Here is a 19,952-nt window from a genome sequence, read left to right as displayed (position 1 = left end):
ATTTACACCATTTAATTTGGGCATTAATTGTGCTCAAGGATTTTTCCAGAAGACTAATTTAATCTTTTAAAAATTTTTAACCCCTTTCATTGTTTAAGTTTGCAGCTCTACCCTCTAGGGCCAGTTTGAACGGTACTTTGGACTCTGGCTGAATGGTATGCGCCCTGACGGCACAGCGGCGAAGCTTGCGGGCGGGAGCGCGAGTGGGCTGCGCGCCGGCCGAGCTGAGCGAAATTTCAGTATGCTGTGGGACGCGGACGTCGGAGGATGGAGCGGCGGCAGGTCGAACTGCGCGCCCTGCACCGCCGCCTCCTGCTCAGGACAGACCTGAGCGTCAGTGACCTGAGAGCCATATGCCTCCCTGCCTCGAAGCATGACCTTCCACCAGGTCACGGGGCGCGCCGTGCTATTTGCGGAGTGGTCGGCGCTTTTATCGTCCTGCTCCTGGCCATTGTCCTCGCTGTGCCTAACCTGCAGGATGAGATTCTCAGGGTAACTCCACTACTTCCATTTTTCGTCCAAAACGCGGTTGTGAAATTGAGACCAATGAGTTTTTTCTAAATGACGACACACTGCCACTTTAATCGTCCACATGTGAAGTCGACGTGGAACTCTAATTTATTTATATTCTGTATTGTATGATCTTTTAGCAGCGTTTTTTCCTATACTTACTCTATTTGTACCACTGAACAGTTTTTTTCTTTAAAAAATACGTTTCCCTCCCGTCTTTGCCTTTCCTCATTTTGACTTTTACGTGACCATTACAAAAGGATTTTTAAGCGGAGATTAGGAAGAAAACGGTGAGATAAATTGTAACAAAAGCTTACAATTACCAACAAAAGACGTGATTTTTTGGGACATTGAACTATCCATTAAATGAATTCTAAACTGTTTCTCAATGCCTCATATACAATGAGCACGGCTTAACCTGACAAAAATGTTGGTTCTATTTTTTCAATCCTTGTGGAATGTGAGTCGCCTAATCCCTTATCACCACAGGTCCTGACTTAAACTGTCACTTATCCTTTAAGGAATTTTTATGTTTCGCGGCCCAACTGATTTTAGAGTGCTTTTGAGAGTCGCTGCGTGGTGGCCAACAACTTTCTTCTGATGGAGGCGTCGCGCACGGAGACTGACTGCGAGAGCGTGTGCGTTGGCGTCGACGCAGCGCACGAGCTGCACGCTCCGACCAGAGCCCAGTTCGCCATGCTGGCGTATGCCTCGCGCCCAGTGGTGGTGCGAGGTGCCGCCGCCGACTGGTCAGCCCTCAGGGTCTTCAGCCCGGCCTTCTTCCGCTCCGTCTACGAGGCCTATCCTGACGCCTACCGCGCCATCGAGAGTGACTGCCAGTTTTTCCCTTTCCGCACAGAATTCTCCACACTACGCGACGCCCTCAACATGGACCCTGACAGAGTCTCCCTAGCGCCAGACACCAAGCCGTGGTACATTGGATGGTCAGTTACAAATTTTTATATTTTAAAATTTCATTTATAACGTTGTATTGATTAATTGGCATTTCGCATGCTGAGAACCCCAATTATGACAGAGTCTTGATGACAGAGTCTCAAGATAGTGCGACAATTGAGGAAATTAATTCATTGCTTTAATTAAAAAAAAACGCTAGGCTAGGTTAAAATTCATGTCTCGTTCTCATTAATTATGACATTAATTATATTTCTCTGTTGCGTTTTTCGAGGCTGAAATAAAACATAATGGCTATTGTTTCATTTGAAAACTATATAAATTTTGGGTCGAAAGGAAGTGCTTGAAGACTCAGGGTCGATCACTGGCAGGAGTGGCAGTGAGTGTAGCTCCTGCTTTTAACTGTTTTCAAAACGATATAAGTGCTTACTCTTCGTCATACTAATTGCGCTTGTTAACATTCTCGAAACTGTAAACGCGCGTGACGTGATGCCGTATCAGTACGATGCGCCCGCACATAACAACGCAGTGCGATACACTGCGGGGCGCGCGATAAAATAATCAGTGCGCGGAGACGAGGCGGAAGCTGAAAATTAAGGCTTCGAACTAAAAAATATGCAAAGCCAAATTCGTTCCAATGCAAATTCGTGTGCGCCAGTTGAAATGCCGGCTGCCTGGTGCCACGAACGCGAAACTAGAACAGAAAAACAGGTCGGCGGCTGGCCGGTGGCCAAAATTCGGCTCTTTCTTTTCCCTGCTTTTGGCGTGGAAAGAGGGAAGAAGACGAAAGTCTGCGAGGGCGACGGAGAAGAAGCAGCAGTCGACCGTGGTTCGCGGTTGCTATGGCGACTGCTGCTGCTGCTGCGGTCGGTCCGACGGTCGCGACTCACATCGACCCACCCCCTAACCCGCCGGCCGTATCAAGCACCCCTGCTCCCCAAATGCAACTCCTCATATCGCCCAACTTGGCTCGTCTGTGTTTCCAAACTGGCAAACTTTTGCACTGTCTGACGGCCAATTAAACTGAGCCGAAACACGCCACTTGCAGACCTCTGGGTGGAAATTTCGCTTGACGAAAACTTATTAAATAATTATTTATTGGAGTTCATTTTTTTCTGCTCAATATTTTTGCTCGTGGGATTCAGCAGCTATCAACATGGGAAATAAATTTATTTTGAGGGTTATTTTTATCATCGTCATCTATTTATTGAGAGGTTGACGTAAAACTGAATAAAATTGTTTGGTTTCAATTTTTTATCAATATCGCGGTGTTCTCGGGTATTTTTTTAATTTAATTTTTCAGTTCAAAACAAACTCCATTTATTTTGTAGATAAGTTTAATTATTTATCTGTAAAGTACTTTAAGCTTTGAAATTAAACTAGTGTTTTTGTGCTTAAACATCAGTGCAGAAACAGAATCAAAGTATGTATAGCTTTTTTTTGCTATTTAGGTAATATAAAAACATTCAATATTTGTAATTATAAAAACTTAAAAAGAGTATAGACAAACAATTTGTTAGTGGTGTCTTGTAGATTGCGTTTGTGTTTTCTCTATTGTAATTTGAAATTTACGAAATTCTAGAAATTTTTGTGACTTAACTTTTATTGTGCCAAGAGTTGGTGCATTATTGAACATTCAATTTCAAAACAACTTGTAGGAAGTGCAATGATCCCATAGGAACTGAAAAGGCAGACTTGTATATTCAGCACTCGTGTCCAGTTGACAAAAATGTGCGTGCAATGCTAATTAAGGCGGCAGCTAATTAGTCTCGCTGCTGGGCGTGGAGCGCACAGCAAATATTTCGCCGTCGTCACTCGCCTTTACAGTTAGATGACGGCCGAATAGCTTGAACAGCCTTCGCTGATTTGATTCTCGTCGGTCGAAGCTCTAAATTTAGAAAATTAAAAGCTGCTGGTTTTTTCACGCTCCCGGAAGCTACATATAATCAGGCCCGGAGAGTTTTTTCGTCCATTCATAGACTTGCTTTGAAAGCACCCTCAGCTGCACATGGCTCACAGCGCTGCTTGTTTTGAAAATTGTTTCTCTGCGTACGCTTCGAGATTTGAAACAGGAGAAGCAGGAAGTAGCAGCCCTCTTTTTTCAACAGCTCCCCTCATTTGCGTCTTTACTTTTTTCAGACACCAAAACCACTCGTAAAACCACCTGATTTCAAAGGGCTTCCGTCTCCTTTTCGAGCATCGTGGTCACCATAAGATAAATATCCGGTTGCTAAAAAATACGCAATATGCTGTGGGCATGGAAAATAACGAAAATAATCTGGAAACGGATTTCGGTCAACTTTTATATTCCGCTCGTGAAGAATCTGTTTAAATTCGCCGGAACTAAAGGATTGACATTATTTATGTAGCGGGGACAATCATTGTTAGTGCAAGCACCTCTCTCCGCCTCTATGATGCAACATCCGTTTTGAAATCTGAGCCAAAACGCATCCATAAAAACTTCCGCTGCAGGAGTTTGCATTTTATTGTATGTATATGCGAACACACGAATTTGCTTCGGAGCAAAAGCGCCGGCTTGCGTCATCGTGCTTGACGTTTGTGTGTGCGCTCACACACTACTCGTTGGCGGCGATCAGTGAGTGTGTGTGCCCATGTGACGTGGAGAAGCAGAGATGAATAAGAAATAACGCCGCCGCGGCCAAAAAGGGACGTGTGTGTGGCGCGTCAGAATAATGAAAATAGCGAATTTACGTATTATTGCTTTCTCGCCGCCGTTCATCTCCAGCGCGGTTGCAAGGGCAACTCTTACACCAAATCTGTCCATCTCGGACGCACAGATTATCTATTTCACTCGCGGGAGACTAATAAACACAACTCTATCGTGCCTCAGCAAACTTTTCAATGTTTAGAGAGCAGAAAGATTGGAAATAAACAGTGCACAGTTGCGATTTCGATAAAACGCTACGCTTTGTTTGTTTTAGTTTTCTCGTAAAAAGGCGCCGTGTGAATTGAATTTAAAATAATAAAGCTCCTTTTAAATTGCGTTTTTAGGAGCAATTGCGACCCACGAGTGGCTGAGGAACTGAGGCGCCACTATCAGCGACCGGAATTTTTGCCAGAGGACATTTCAGCCACTGATTGGATTTTCATGGGTGGACCAGGACCAGGAGCAGCTATGCATGTAAGAATTAGCAGAGTTTCAAGTAGTGACTATTATATTTTTAATAAAGAAACGTCTATTGCGTGATTAATGGTATTAATAAAAAATTATCATAAATTACTGCTTAAAAAAACTTGTTTGAAATGAGATTTAATATAGAAAATATGTTTTGCTTATATATCTATTTGTGTACCGATTCTTGCACCATGTGCTGCGTAAAATAATTTTCTTGTTCAATGTTCAGAGATCAAATTTTTTATTGAGTGACCAACTTTGAATCACTTTTCTTGATTTAATAATTGCATATTTTTATTGGATTATTGTGCAGCTGGACTATGTCTCTCGGCCATCATGGCAGGCGCAGATTTCAGGCAGCAAAACGTGGAGATTAGCGCCACCGCCTGAGTGTGAACTCTTGTGCTCCTCATTCAACTTAACAGTTAACAAAGGAGACATAGGTGAGTTAGAAAATTACAAGATGAAACATAAATGCAAATTGGGATAAGCCAAATTAGTAGTGTTTCTTCTAATGTCATTTTTTCAATGGTTATTGATGTTGAGTGAAACTAAATTTTATTTTTGTCTTCTTCTGTTTTTTTAATTAATTAATTAAGTATTTTTTGACCTAGGAGCTCTAAAAGTTTAAACAAAAACACAGCAAATTGTGAATTAACATTTAATGTTTTATCGTAGTAAATACATTTTCCACCAATTACGGCTGAAAGCTTTACATCAAAAAAGTATTTTTTTACTCTATGAGATTTACTTAACCAAATTGTTTAAGAGAAAAATGTAAACTGATTCTTTCTTTGGTTCCAGTTCTAATAGACACAAATCAATGGTACCACGACACCTTTGTAAATCCAGGTGAGCTGAGCATCACCATAGGCTCTGAATATGGCTAAGGACGACTATTACGTGCCTGGAAAGAAAAAAGCCAAAGTGCTTCCATAAGAAGAAACTGCAGTGAAAGAAAGTGCCAAATGAAGATGGGCGCGAGTGCCAAAAGCGCCGAAAACGGCATTAATGTAATCAAACGCGAATTAGTCTGATAAATTGTTCCAACCTGTTGCCGCCGATCAAGGCCGCGACTGTAGCTTATATTCCTAGACTGTTGCTAACTTCGCTTAGTATTATATTAGTTTTATGTCCGATAGAATCCTCCTACTGTTTTCGTCTTTTATATGTTAAAGTTGAAAGAGTGATAAAACACTTTGCAAATACATTGCATATTGTTGCTGTGACTTTTGTACTTTGTCAATTTTATAAAGTTGTTGGACGAAAAACATCAATTATGTGGAAATAATTTGGTTTTCTTTATGTGTCAAGTTAAAGAGATGAATAAATCTCTTCTAATTTCAGCTGCTGAATTTGCGTTTTTATGTTGTAAAAATAAAAGAGAATTTTATTAAATATGAACCAATTTTTTTCTGCGAAATCCCACATTGTGATGAAAATGGTTAAGAAAAAATTTCATTTAACTGGGTGAAATTTCACATTTAAAACACCAAATAAAACGATTATCAGAATTAATTATATGCGCGCACGCAAAAGAGCATAATAATTATTAGTTTGACGTCTACGGTTGTCAAAAAATGTGAATGCAAGGCTGCACAAGTGTAAGCATGCAACTGCAGTGAGACCACCTTGGGCTCTAGCACTTGGCTGAACTCACGCGAGCCAGAATGTTTACACATTCTAGCTGTTATCCAGAAGTGCTTATCTAATTGTAGGAAGAGCCAAATTTTCTCTCGATTTTATAATTAGTTCAAAGGTTGCTCGTGTGCGAAATGCGATGCACCGGCCGCGAGAAGAGAAAGAGCCGCCTCTCCCTCTTTAGTTTGCCAATGCAGCAGGACCACAAAAAATATAAAAGGCCGCCCCCGGAGGCCGTCACACTCATTCCGTCTGCAGGATGTTTGCCGCAAAGTGCTCTCTCGTCGTCGCTCTTGTTGTGAGTTTTTGTGTAAATGTTTCCATTTTTATTTCTTAACATTGAGAGAAATCATTTAAACTCTGGCAAATTTTTTCTCAAATTTAAAAACATACTTAATTTTAGACCATCTTGGCAAGGATACTTGTTGGGTTGATTTAGCATCAATCTCTCGAGAAGAACCTACAGTTATTCTTTTGAGATTAAATTCCTTAAGATTTTATAAATAATAAACTTACGCTTCATTGTACTTAAAAGTAGTTTTTTTATGTAGAATAATATAATGCTATGGCGTCAATATTTTAAAACCTTAGCAAAATAAAATAATTTAGATGCCTAAACCATTTTAACAACTATTTTACTCAGGCTTTTTTAGTGTACCAACAAATGTATCCCCTTTAAATACATCGAAAGGATTTAAACCCTTTTAGAGCGTATGCGCAGCGGCGCCTGCCGTGGAGCACGAGACAGCAGCTCAGAAGCTGCGATCTTCGGAGTCTTCTCCAATAAGGCGTCAGTTTCCGCTACAGCCGACCCCACAGTTGCCAGTGGTACCTTTGAGGCCGAGTGACGTCCCCTCACCGAATGCGGCCCCCCGACCAGGTCTAGCCCCCTTGCCGCTCTTGCCGAGCCTGAGACCCCGTCCCAGCCTGGTACCTACTCTTCCTGGCGTCGGCTCTCTAGCGCCGGTGGCACCGCCGCAGATCAACCCAGGCGACCAGTTCTTTGATAAGACTCCGGAAGGACGATTTTCCTCAGGGTATACACTCTATCCCATTAGTTTTTCCATTTTTTTATTTGAATGAACGTTAAAATTTTTTATCCTTATTAGTTTTTGTAAGAATTAGAAAAATTTGTTATTCTATTTTTAATATGTATGGTTAGCACAAATCAGGTAAATCATCAAATCAGAAAATAAAATATCAAGATGGCCTTTTCATACAATTAGAGTCCAATACTGTAACACATGCTGTTCCAATTTTCCCAATAAAAACTCATTTATACCTGACGAGTTTTTTTAGTTGAATATATTTTTAGTTAATTCAAAGAATTGATGATCACGTCCTTTGAGGTACCGTTTTTAGTTCTTGAAATTTCTTGTAGGTTCCGCAGCGCTGACGGCACTCAGGTCTATATGGAGGGTGAGTTGGTGCCTACGACTGACGGCAAGGATGTGGTGGTAGTCAAACGGGGCGCTTACAGCTACATCACGCCAGAGGGAAACACTATCAGCGTCAGGTACGTAGCTGACCACCTCGGATTCAGGGTCATACCTGGCGACCAGAGGGTGTGAGTGGAACGGGATATCAAGCGCGCATTCATCGCAGCAGACATACGAGACTGGGATCTGACATGTTTTGCAGTTTTATGCAAGTCTGAATAAAAATGTTGTAATATACATACTGAGATAATTTCCGTAATTTCTTAAAGTTGCAGTTCCCAAAAGAGCTATGAAAACCCCTCTTATCTGTCATATTTTTTGAAACTTAGAAAGTAAAACGGCTTTCTTTTATTCTGAAGAGATTGTTCTGGGTCAGAATGGAATGCAAGAAGCGCAAAGATGAGAAACTCTACATTTCCTCACTGGAAAGAAGATAGTATTTAAAATTATAAAAATTTAAAGCCAACCACACCTTTCTCCTTGATAAGAAAAACATTGCGGTGTATATTTGACAAATCAAACACTGCATTTGAAATGTTTGCTTTTATATTTCATCATCAACAAGAGATAAACTAATTTATTCCAACTGATCAGTACACAGGGCGCGAACGATAGCTGTTACCTTTGTTGATTAATCAAATAAGTTGCACTTTTTGCGGTCTTCTCTTGGCGATTTCTTTTTCCAAGTTCTTCGAACGGAAACGCTCATCGTGTTAAAAAAGGTACTCACTGGTATTCTTTACTTTTAAGAATCCTTATATTAAATGTCACTCTTTCTTATCACTGCTTTTGCACTCGGGAGTGAGATTCTGGCCCTTCAGTCCGGCACCTCAGGCTGTGATGCTTCAGAGGGGGCGGGGGTCACTTGAGTGACCCCGCGGCAGTCTTGACCTCAAGCAATTGGGGGTAGTTTTCAACGATGCTCAGCAACATGCCGTCGATGTAGGCACGCAGCTGCATGTTCACTTCTTGCGTCTCCCTCAGAGCTAATCGCACCTGCATAGCAAAAAATAATAATTAAAGACTGGCGTTACTTGAAAAATTTTACATTGCATTTTTCAGCATGGTTTAATGGGAGTGTGGTAAGTGTCTAAACTAATCAGCCGTTGGGAAGTTGATGAAGATTTTAAAAATTGTATTTTTGTTGACTAAAGAAATTAATATATTTTGAGTCAAATAAAGTTTAGTTAAAAAAATACCAAATTCCAAACAAAGAAAGAAACAAACCTTGTCTGAGGACATTTCGTCGAGTTCATCAGCGAGGGAAGGGCCCCCTTGAGGTTCTCCAAGAAGGTTGCGTCCCTGCTCAAGGCCTCGGCCCAATAGCTGGGCCTGCGCCTCTTCCAGCGCTTCTTTCAGGGTACGCACCTCTTCCCTCAGGCAGCGGGCTTCTTCCTCCAGCTCAGGGTGGCGCCCTGGCGAGACAGGCCGCCCTTGAGCTGTCTCTGCTGCCTCCAGCCGCGCCTCCTCTAAACTCTGGAAAGCAGGACAATTTCAAACTACAAGCCATTTTTACAGAAGAGTATGATTCTATTTAGTTTGATTTTCTGATAGCTAAGTTACTTATTATTTACAAAAAAAGCATACCAATGTTTAATTTATAGTTGAAAAAAATAGTTGATAAGAAAGAACTTTTGAGATGGCTTACTTGTTTGTGTAACTTTATGCCTAAGGTTTTAAAAGAATTGAATTGAGAGATGGGGTTTATTTTTTAGTTTTTGTACTGCGAGTAATACCTGAGCTGTGTCGGCGAGTTGCTGCTCGAGGGCGATTCTCGTTTTGGCGGCTGCCTCCTGGGTCTCCAGAAGCTGCTCTCTGAGCGTTTGGGCTCTCATCTCCGCCTCGTGGGACGCATCCTCAGCAACCTGGCGGCTCTCAGCTGCCCGCTCCAATTGGGCCCGCAGTCGTTTGACCTCCTCATCTAAACTTTCCACGCGCCTCTCAGCCGCCTGCAGTCTGCAACAAACAAGTTTTATTATTTAACATAAACTTTCACTTAGTTAAATAGCATTCACATAGTACTAATACTAATTTTAAAATGCAAAATTTGGCAGGATAAACTTGGCTATTATTAAAAACTACAGGAATGAATGGGAGTATTATGCTGTCTAGAGCGAAATTTTGGGCAAATTGTAAGATTCATAAAAAAGCTTGATCATTACATTAATTAATTAAAGCATACAATGCTGTGCTTTTAAAAGTTTTATTAGATATAGAGAAATATGAATCTAGAAATATGCATTGAATTTAAAAATTGACGATTGTACATTTTATTTATTTATTTGAAAGTTACCTGATGGCGCTGTTTTCGAGTTCCAGCTGCTTCTCCCTCTCGAGACGGGAGGCGAGGTCTTTGTGGCGGCGCTGTTCCTCCTGCAGACGCTGCTCTGACCTGGCCTGCTCCTCGCGCACCTGCTCCTCCAGGATCATGAGGCGCGCCTGCAGAAGGGCGTTCTCGTGACGCACCCTGCCGTACCGGTCGTCGCTCGTATTCTGCGTGTCTGCCAGTGCCGACACTTGTTGCTGCAGCATATGCACCTGAAATATTCGCACAATTTAGGAACATTGATTTTAAGGCCAACAGGTTATCAAAAAATCAATCATTTTTATTATCACTATTACGTGTACAACAAAGAAAATATTGCTATTGGTCAATTTATTAACTGGGCATTAATAAAAAATGCTTTTAATTCCTAATTATGAGAAGGTAATTTTCCTAGCTAACACTGTCATTGTGATATTTCCCCAAATTTTGTTTATCATCAATAAATTTAACAGAAAAATAACTTCAACGAGGTTTACGAAAAATAATCTTGTTGACAATTAAGAGAGCTTTGTTTTAAATGGAAAAACGGTTGCTGTTGTACTCATTTATCATCAGTTTAAAACCATAAAGTATTGGTTTTCAGAGCAGCAGTATCTATGTTGAATTTTCAGTTGGCTCAGATTAAAAATGGAGAAGCGAACAGGCCGGTCTATTTTCTCCAACATGTGTGTTTAGAAGTCGTTGAAGTTTTGACGCAAAGCCCGCAGCGCTTGGCAAAGGGTTGTTAATGCGCGGCTTCGAGCGGCGCTCTTCAAGTCAGCAAGTTGGCATCAAAATCGGCCATACCGCTGCGCATACAGCAAATACACTGTTCGTACGCACACATGGAGCAGAGATAAAAATAATCACGTGGCTCGAGACGAGATGACGAGGGAGCAAATTTTCTGCGTTAGTAAGCTCAACGATGAACACCACTATGAGGAAAATGATAAATTTAGAATTCCATAGAGGCCGGAGATTGTCTCACAATTTTCCGCGATTGTTTGAAAATCAGGATTAACAGGAACAACAAAATGGACAGGCACCAAAGGAGCAGGGACATTATGCACTGCTTTCCTTCAGGAAAATTTCAGGCATTTTTTAGGCATTTGTACAAGAGGCGCGCAAGTAATGGAGTACAGACAGCAGACAACGGGGAGGAAGATGATGTCAGTGAAGTGAGTGTGACGCGTTGAGTGCAGAGAGCCAAGCGTCTCAATTGGGCCCAAGGACGTTACAAATAAAATTCCCCGAGTCAAAACACAAACCGAGATTTGAGCAGATATGCTATTAGTAAAAAGTGTATCTCACGCTTATAAATAGATTAAATGGACTCAATAATTTTTAACTGCAAAGTAGAGCGAACGTCAGCAACATAATTTCATTGGACTTTAATCTTGTGCAAAAATGATAAAATATAAGAATGAAAAATTATCTCAAAGTTCATTTCAAGCTGCGATGAGAAATTTCAGAAGCCTTCTTGTCATCTGTCAAGAATAGCCCATTCTTCTAATATATATGTCTAATATTTATATTTTGATTTCTTTGACAGCTCAACAAAAAATTTAAGAGCGAAACTAAAATGTAGTTTTTCATAATAAGACGTTATCATGAATCAACCACCCACACAAAGTTAAGACTAATAATGAATTTCGGTTTTTCCTTTCACCAGTCTTTCCGTTCAAAATAATCCAATTTCTGCCCCTTTTCGATAAGCTATTTTTTAAAATTGAATTAAGCCAATCACTATAATTTCAGAAGGAAAGAGGAAATGCACGAATTTTCAGGAGTCACGATTCACGATTAGCCGCTTCCGGCGGGCCGCCACTCACTTGGTGGGCGAGGCGCGGCGCCTTAGCACCCCCGTTGGCGCCCGGCGCCGGGGGCACGTTGGGGAAGAGGGGCCCGAAGAACTCGAACTGCCCCTCCCACATGTCCATCTCCATCTCAGGGACGGCGTCGTCGTCGGCGTCGTCCATGGCTTTGGCGGCGGCGGCGCCGACATGCCACTCGTCACTCGCGGCAGTCGCTCTCTACACTACTGAGGCGCTTACCGCGAGCGGGGAGAGAGGGGCTCCTCCCCCGCCGCCGTTCCCCTGGGTCAGGGGTCACGTGGGCCCGCGCGTGCACGTGCTAACGAAGATGAGTGCGTGAGGCGGGAGAACAGAGCTGTATTAGGGAAAAAAGGGGCTTTGTTTTTTGCGTGATTCACTTTTAGTGTCGCGCCGCGCCGCTCATCTCACGTCCGCAAATAGAAACAAGCTCACTGCGCGGCTAACAATTATTACTTTTCTTATCTGCCCGCTCTCGTGAAAACGCCTGTTGCCATAACAATATCCCGTGCATGTAACTATCGTACTTTACTGCGTGGTTCTTAAATAAATCGTTCGTGCCTGTGTGGTGTACTAGAGGCTTCACTAAATTTTCATCATTGCCTGAAGCCTACACTGGAAAGAACTTATGAGACTAGTAATGGAATACTACTTGCATCACGTAACTCAATCAAAGGACAAAACATTGAATTGACGAGCTTTTAATTGGATTGATGAAGCATTTAAACGTCAGAGTTATCTTTTAAAATGGGTTGCTGGTATTTCTATGACGGAGTTTCTTTTAAATTCTTTATGTAAAATTGAAAATTCCATATCCCTTAAACATATTTTGTTAGGTTGAAAAATGTTTTGCGTACTAGATGAAGACACAACAACACCAGGCCTTACAAAACCTGGTTTTACACGCTTATCAGTTGTGTGGAAATCAAGCGATTTGAGGAAAGCTTTCAGTTGCGTGTTGTTTTGACATGTCTGAGTCAGATCAATGAGATAAACGAATGGATGATTAACAATCCCCTAATCTTGCGGCAACAGTAAAGCTTCCAGTGCAATAAAAATACCTCAGAGATATGTGTGATAAAAGGAGGAATATTTAAAATTTAGAACGGATTCTCACTTTTCGGTTGAGGCCCATGACGTCTTCTTCGAGGGACGCATCCGAGCAGTACATATCGTCCGGGTCGCCGCAGTTGGAGCTGCGCCCGCTCGAGTTGAAACTCGCACTCCGGCACAGTCCACTATAGGGTTTAAATCGAGATATAACAATTATGTTATCTCTAGTTGGTTTTGATTTGTGTTTTTTATTTAAGCTTAAACAATCGAAAAAATTATTTAAATAATAAATTATTTTGTTTTCTTTCGGTTCTCTTTAAAAAGAAAAATCGCTATTTAGACTGACTGTTAACAATTAGGCTGGGAACATCGATAACAAACTTTTACTTTCGAAAAACATTCAAAGAAAAAAGCGGAGTAATTTACTAAATTGGGTTTGGTCTGGTGATTGCGATGGAAACAAAATCACTGGATGCGCGTGAGTGCATTTTTTAATGCGACCGCTGCTCACCATCGCTAATTGGGAGAAATGTTTCGGCCGTCGATTTTAATATACTAAACAAATTAATTACCTGGGCACCGATGCACCATTCGCGTTGATTCTCTTTCCACTTGAGCTGCAAAAAAGAACAAACGAGCGTCATATTGGTTATTAAGAAATTTTTACTTTTGCGCCGCGCAACTCTCTCTCTATGCTCTCTCCGCTGCACGAAGTGCCGCCCACGTAAAAACTGTGTTCGCGCCCGGTGCAAAACTTTTGCTCACTGGACAAGAAAATGAGGAATGGCGGCGTTTCGATCCGCCAAAAAGCGCATTTTACGATTGAAAAGCACAATGCAGCACACAACAGCGAAGTGCTGAGCGGAATGGTAATTTTTCAACTCGCGTGACCCAAAAACGATCATCAATCGATATATCCAACATGCTGACGATCTTTGGCACAACTTGGGTCTGTACCTGTCAGGGCACGACCCGAGTAAAAGTGAAGTACATTTTAAACAAGGCTAACTTCCTCAGCAATTAATCACTGTGAAATGTGCATTAATTTATTATTTACACAAGCTGCGTCTCTTGACTTGCAGGAAGAAAGAAATTTAACAACTTTTTATATATATTTTTAGCAATATAGTAGGTTCTGCCTGCAGTAAATAAACCAAATGCAAACGAGGTCAGCTTTTTTCTGAGCAATTTTGGCCCCGGGTTAAACTCATGCTTGACGTCTCTCAATAGGTTTTCGGACACGCTTGTTGTTTGCTAGCCTCTAAAAACGTCTCGAAATTATGAGAACTGCGGATCAAATTTACTTCTCAGAAAATGTCATTTTGTGTGGGAACAAGCCGGATGATGCTGCGCGATGAGAGAATAAAGGAGAGATTGCAGCGCGCGATTCGTATGCAGGTGACGCAATGCAATTGTGTATATGATGCGAGTAACTTGTGTTTGAAACCCCAGGCAGATTCTGTCACGAAGCCTTCATCTCTGTATTTGCATCACGCGCCCTTTTTCTTTCATTCCTTTCTCGCCCGCGTAGGCCACGCCCGCACAGATTAACGTCCTTAGAGTGTACATAGCATGCGAGTGACTCACCTGACCCATTACAAAAAATACGCCTGTGACCACCTGTCACAAAAACCTTGGAAAATGTAAAAAAATCTGGCAAGTCACATGCTAAAATGCATGCTGGCCCAATTTCCAGCATCCGTTCAATTTCCGAAAAGTAGGTCGACTATAGCCGGGAAAGCGACTTGAATTTGGTGGACCAATCTGAATGTGAACCAACCCTGAACCTGAGTCACCCTGAAGGGACTCACCTGAAGTGTGTCGGGAAATGGTGAAAAGTGCAGGAAAGAAAAGGCAGGCGGAGAGGAGATCCGCCCGAGAGGCGACCTGAGCGCGAGCGAATAAATAACTGGAGAGCCTCCTGACCGGCCGTTTCCCCTCTGTCCCATCTTCCCCTCCCCTCCCGCCACTGCCGTCAGGGCAAGAGGCCACTCACTCTCTTGACTGCTGGCATTATTTCCATCCGCCGCTATGTTCCTTTATATCGACACGCTGAATAAAATTAAAATAAAAAATGCGCCATTGCGAGTCAAGTGCTCTCGGATTTCACTGAAAACCTGATTTTTCCAAATACGTATAATATATCAAATGGCAAGGAAGGTTTGGTGATGACCCATAGCGAGTTAATGAATACATGAGAGGAAAATGTGAGGTCATATCAAAGAAATGTGCCAATTGTAAATCAAGGACATACTCAAGATCGTCGCATTGTTCAACTTTTTGTTCAGTTTCCTCTGCTAAGACCGGCCTGGGGTTCAATTTTTTCAATTAAAATTTCTGCGATTGGCAAAATTTTACTCACTGCCTTAAAGATCCCCATCTGCGACCAAGAGCGACGTCTCCACCAGAGCTGAAATGATAAATTGGGATTTCTAACCTTTATTTTAAAATTTTAAGATTGTAGTTTGAACGAATATTTCTGTTAAATTGAAGCTAAATATTCCAATTTTATCCATTCGCGTGGAAATTTACGGAATGATGCCTAGACCGATTATTAATATATATTATATATATAAAACATACAACGGAATGTTCTCAATTTTTTATGTCCCTTCTGGAGTCATCTCTACTCAAATTTGAGAAAAAATGTAAGTTTCAAGGTACAAAATTTCATTCAATAGCAAATTTGTTGCTGATTGTGTAATTAAGTTTAATTTCAAATTCATTTCAATTAACAAAAAGAAATAGTACCTATTATTTGTAGGCGTTCGGCGCAAACTGGATCTGGACCAAGTGTTCCTTTTAAGTAGGTTCCCGGGCGACTCTCTGCAAAAATAAGACATCGTTTGAATCAAATGCTTTTTTTAAATTGAAGAAAACTAACCCTTTAACAACAGGCGACGGGGCAGGCGATCCTTCGCCAAGGCACTCGTAACTCTCCCCGTCAGACATGCTCGAACACTGGCTGCTGCTACTACGAGAAAATCAAGCGCTTTTAGCTTCAGGTTTTCGCACTATCAGCGCTACGAGCATTGTGCCAAGACAGCAAAAGTGGTGAAATTGTCTCTTGAGATGAGTGTCATTATTGTCATTGAAGAGCAAATTTGCAAAGCGTGTATATAAAATAATAAAAGCTCTACACAATGTTGTATTCGTTTTTGTATTTTAAACTTCAGAATTCGAATTTGTCGTAAACCTGAAAAATTGACGCACCTGTTTGTGTTCTTTTGGTTGAGGGAGGGGCTGCCGAGAGCCGAGTCCATGTCTTCGAGGCTCGCCGGGGGACTCTGGTGGTCAGAGGGGATGCGGCCACCGGCTGGTTCAGTGGTGACGACGAACGACGGTGCCGACGAACCCAGCATCGCCCTCTTGCTTCTTTATGCTCTGAGTGACAGCGACAAAATGAGTCAGACCTCAAATGAGATTATGTTGGATAGAAACTAACCTGCCGCGCTTTGCTCCAAGGGGCGGTTGCGAGGGCGTTTTTGGAGGCGTTCGGCTTTCGAAGGCCTGCAATCAATACAATAACAATCAGAATGGTTTTTGATAAAGAATAAATATCAGCACTGCGAAGTGCTTGGAAAGGTCATCATCATTTTCTTTCGTCCCACTCGTCTGGGGGAAATTATTCAGAGGGCATTATTTGTAGATTTATTTATTTATTATTTTTGTTGTGGGCTTTGGCTAGTTTTGGCGCTTTTAGACACAAGAAAAAACTCAAAATAAGATGAGTAGTGGTTTTTTATAGTGTACCGAGTAGCAACCGGTCTCTTTAACGGCCCAAAGAGGTGGTGAAAAGCACTACAGAGAAGCCTCAAGTGCAACACAGCTTTGCGTCACTCTGCTGATTCAGATCGCACGCCCCCTTTGTTGTGCAAAATGCCTAAATGGGCAAGAAGGGGAGGAAGCCCCTTGTGGCACCGCCACTTCAAGGCTGACACATCGATTTCACATTGGAAAATCGAGGCGCTGCGATGTTCAAACTGGTGCCAGTACCATGGTTTTAAACAAACGGGGCAATATTTCTAAACTGAAGATGCAGTGTTAGATTGCAGGCTTAAATTATGTTTTAACTTTTTCGTTTACAACCTCTGAATCATACAACGGTGTTTTTTTGTGTTGTTCAAAAGTCTTATGTATTTACAAACGCTTCTTTCGTGACATGGTTTTAGAAAAAAATAATTTCAAGAATCAATCGTAGATTGAAAAGGTGATAAAAATTGTAAAAATTTCCAAGTTTAAGGTGGAATTTTTCTTTTGCTTCATTTAAAATCTCTTTTCATTCTTAATCAATCAAGGTAAAATTCTATTACCTCACTCGCGAACGGATAAAATTAGAACATTAACATCAATCAGCAATAAATTAAAATTCATTACTATCTAAGATTTTTCATAATATCTCAAAATAGATTTCTTTTAACAGTAAGTACGAGTAATACAATTTTCGAAAGGATTTTAGGAATCATGAAGAGCTGACACATTTTATAATTTCACTTAACATTTTCTCTCATTATTTAATCAGCTGCTTCAATCCTGAGGTTTAGAAAGTAGTGTCACCGAAAATAGCTCCATCATGTCATTTCACGTGGCAGAAGAGCGGATTGGGCGGCAGCGAATCGATCTGTCTCCGGCGTTCAGTGACCTGCATTTTGCCTGCGACCACCCCCAACCCCCTCGACGCAACATCCGCAGTATGTGTCTGCGTATGGAACTTTGCCAGTATTTTCCATCAGTCAGAAGCACGATTTGAAAAATTTAACGCTTTCCTACGTATAAAAACCTGTTTTACTTTAAAACAGCCGCGAGCAGCAGGGTTGCTTCCTCTCGTGCGCAGGAAATGAAGGCTTGGGAACGCAATAATACGAGAAACAAAAGGATTCTCACACAAAAGCTCGATTAGGCGTGAGCCTTTTTGCTCTAGAGTTTTGTAAACAGCAGGGATTTATTAGCGACGAGGCCTTGCGTGCTCTTTACCTTCGACTCTTTCTATTCCAGCAGGCACTATATTCTATTTGTAAAAATAACGGTTGTTCCATAAAAACTAAATTTTCTACCAAAATATAGACATTTAGCAAAATAAAGAACAAGCTTTTATTGAACTCTAGTTTAATTCCAAGTTTAGAATCTCATAAAAATATAAACACTTGCAAATCTTAAAACTGCAAAAAAACAAGCGGAGTTATTTGCTCTGTTTTTCTAGGGCAAAGTATACTCTAGAAGATAGGAGTATATTTTAGCACGGTACTACGTGAGAGTATAAATTATAAATCACCGCGATAAAAGGTTTTATCATATATTTACCTGGGACGGCACGCACGGAATTTTTACTGCCGTCAAATATGCTTTTCCCACAACTCATAGAATAGGACATCTTAATCCCCGCAAACACGGCGTTCCCTTATTTTTCGTGCCTCCAACCTTGGTGCAATCTTGAAAGATAAAATCGGAAGGTTTTGTCTGTCGAAAATAACTCTCTCTGTGCAGACAGAACGTGAGGTATTTTTAGCCCCGTTTGTTTTGTCGCCCTCTTGCTGTTGTCTCGTTTCCTAAGTGCATTCGAGCGCAAGCAGACCAGACCGGAAACTATCCTGTTTCGCCCCCAGAAATCCAAACCAGCGAGGCTGGATGTAAAATCTGCTTTCGAGAGGAATAAAGTGTGTGGTATTGGCACAAAGGCTTTGCTCGTGGCAATTATCCTTGCACGCTCAAGGATTTTGTGAACTCACACATATATATGTATATGCACGATCCCGCACCTGGCAAATGGATGAGCTTGTTTTTGTTGCGAAAGCGCTGAATTTTTATGAAAACACAACAACAGCCTTTGTCATGCGGTGTGAACAAAGAGAATTATGCGTGAAAACAAGCAAGGATTTCAGACTATCAGATTGTGATCGTACTTTTGAGCTTTCAGAATTACAATGAAACTGGGCAGCAAATTTGGCCATGAGCATATTTTGTCATCAAAAAAGGCTAAATGATATTTTTTATACAACTTTCAATATATGGCAGAGCTTTTAATTCTCACTTTACAAAATTGGGATCTGTTTTTTTGCGAATTTATTTTCCAAAAATTATAAATTACATGGTATGTCATTATTACTTTTTTAATTTATCGATTGTGACTATGACAAAAATTTAAGAGAATCATAGTAGGCTAGTATGAATTTTTAAGATAGATTAGACGGAATGATAAAAGAGCTGTAGAAATTCTAGCTCCATAACAGTTGCTCTCATTCTTAAAAGCTTTTAGGATTTAGGGAGAGGTGCACAGAAATTCTATCCCTACAAAGTTTTGTCGTCCAGGCGACTACGTGGGCCAAATACACACCTTACGTGTGCACTATTCACGAGAGGGTGCGTGGGATCCTCACCCCCCACAAAAACATCATCCACCTGCTAGCGGCCATTTCCAAATGCAGGTGTTTTTCTTCGAAACATAGTAATAAATAATGCTATAACCTAGCGGGAAAAAACAAATTAATTGAGCTTCTAGACGAAAACCATTTCAGCTGACAAATTCAATAAAGTCTCAATGCAACAAAATGCTAAAATCCGGAGAAGGAGCAAGAAAAACTCTGATTTTCGATCGGTACCAGCTGCTTTCAGTACGGAGAAAATATACGTCCGCGGCGTCCGCGACAGGTAAATAGAGAAAAAGAAAACAATCATGGCCGCGCTTGTAATGCAGCCAGCCAGAGAAAGATTACGCGAAACCATGCTCGTTTTTTAGGTCAGCACACTAAGTTCGCAGATCGGACCAAATTTCGCCATGCGCTGGCACGATTTGCACGTAAAACGAAAATCACCAAACACAGCCCTCGAACGGGGAAACACTTTGGAATAATAAATATTCCACGCCACTCTAACGCAGTTCTGAATCAGGTCCAAGATAATATATTCTCCGCACTTGTAGGACGATAATCTCATCCTGATTGCACTCGGGTTGCCCTCGGTGGGCAGGAATACCGTTGTCGGGACTCACCTGGGGCGAGGCGGCAACAGCACCCTCTTCTCACAAGCTCGGCTCGACTCGCACTGCCGCCCACAGCGCGGCTCGACGGAGGCTACGGCGCCTGCGATCGAGAGGAGAGGCAACCCACCCACCCCATCCGCGACCCCCT

At 41.6% G+C, this 19,952-nt stretch overlaps 3 protein-coding genes across 6 annotated transcripts; 2 read left to right on the top strand and 1 right to left on the bottom strand.

Annotated features, from left to right (window-relative positions):
- Positions 1–228: 228 nt before the first annotated feature.
- On the top strand, positions 229–5,962 carry LOC135941053 (uncharacterized). Its single transcript, XM_065486279.1, has 5 exons — positions 229–492; positions 1,066–1,454; positions 4,435–4,564; positions 4,872–5,001; positions 5,363–5,962. Exons 1-5 carry the CDS (start codon positions 268–270, stop codon positions 5,446–5,448), a joined length of 960 nt encoding a protein of 319 aa, XP_065342351.1. The 5' UTR covers positions 229–267; the 3' UTR covers positions 5,449–5,962.
- A 206-nt stretch (positions 5,963–6,168) lies between these two features.
- On the top strand, positions 6,169–7,875 carry LOC135939503 (uncharacterized). The gene is made up of 3 exons (XM_065483920.1): positions 6,169–6,497; positions 6,908–7,236; positions 7,581–7,875. Exons 1-3 carry the CDS (start codon positions 6,459–6,461, stop codon positions 7,768–7,770), a joined length of 558 nt encoding a protein of 185 aa, XP_065339992.1. The 5' UTR covers positions 6,169–6,458; the 3' UTR covers positions 7,771–7,875.
- A 291-nt stretch (positions 7,876–8,166) lies between these two features.
- On the bottom strand, positions 8,167–19,915 carry nuf (rab11 family-interacting protein nuf). Of its 4 annotated transcripts, none has more exons than XM_065482251.1 (13): positions 19,814–19,915; positions 16,274–16,338; positions 16,042–16,212; positions 15,713–15,802; positions 15,580–15,654; positions 15,191–15,238; positions 15,083–15,136; positions 13,401–13,445; positions 12,893–13,013; positions 9,932–10,176; positions 9,375–9,594; positions 8,866–9,114; positions 8,167–8,634 (listed from the first exon to the last, which is right to left on the bottom strand). In XM_065482251.1, the coding sequence occupies exons 3-13, from the start codon at positions 16,188–16,190 to the stop codon at positions 8,500–8,502; spliced, it is 1,431 nt and encodes a 476-aa protein (XP_065338323.1). In that variant the 5' UTR covers positions 16,191–16,212; positions 16,274–16,338; positions 19,814–19,915; the 3' UTR covers positions 8,167–8,499. The 4 variants fall into 4 exon arrangements, with proteins under 4 accessions (XP_065338323.1, XP_065338324.1, XP_065338325.1 ...); XM_065482252.1 differs by having other exon boundaries at positions 15,713–15,799; XM_065482253.1 differs by lacking the exon at positions 15,083–15,136.
- Between the last annotated feature and the right edge of the window lie 37 nt (positions 19,916–19,952).

The sequence above is a fragment of the Cloeon dipterum genome, chromosome 3 (genome assembly GCF_949628265.1).
Source record: "Cloeon dipterum chromosome 3, ieCloDipt1.1, whole genome shotgun sequence".
Lineage (NCBI taxonomy): Eukaryota > Metazoa > Arthropoda > Insecta > Ephemeroptera > Baetidae > Cloeon > Cloeon dipterum.
This window is presented reverse-complemented; position numbering and strand designations above follow the sequence as displayed.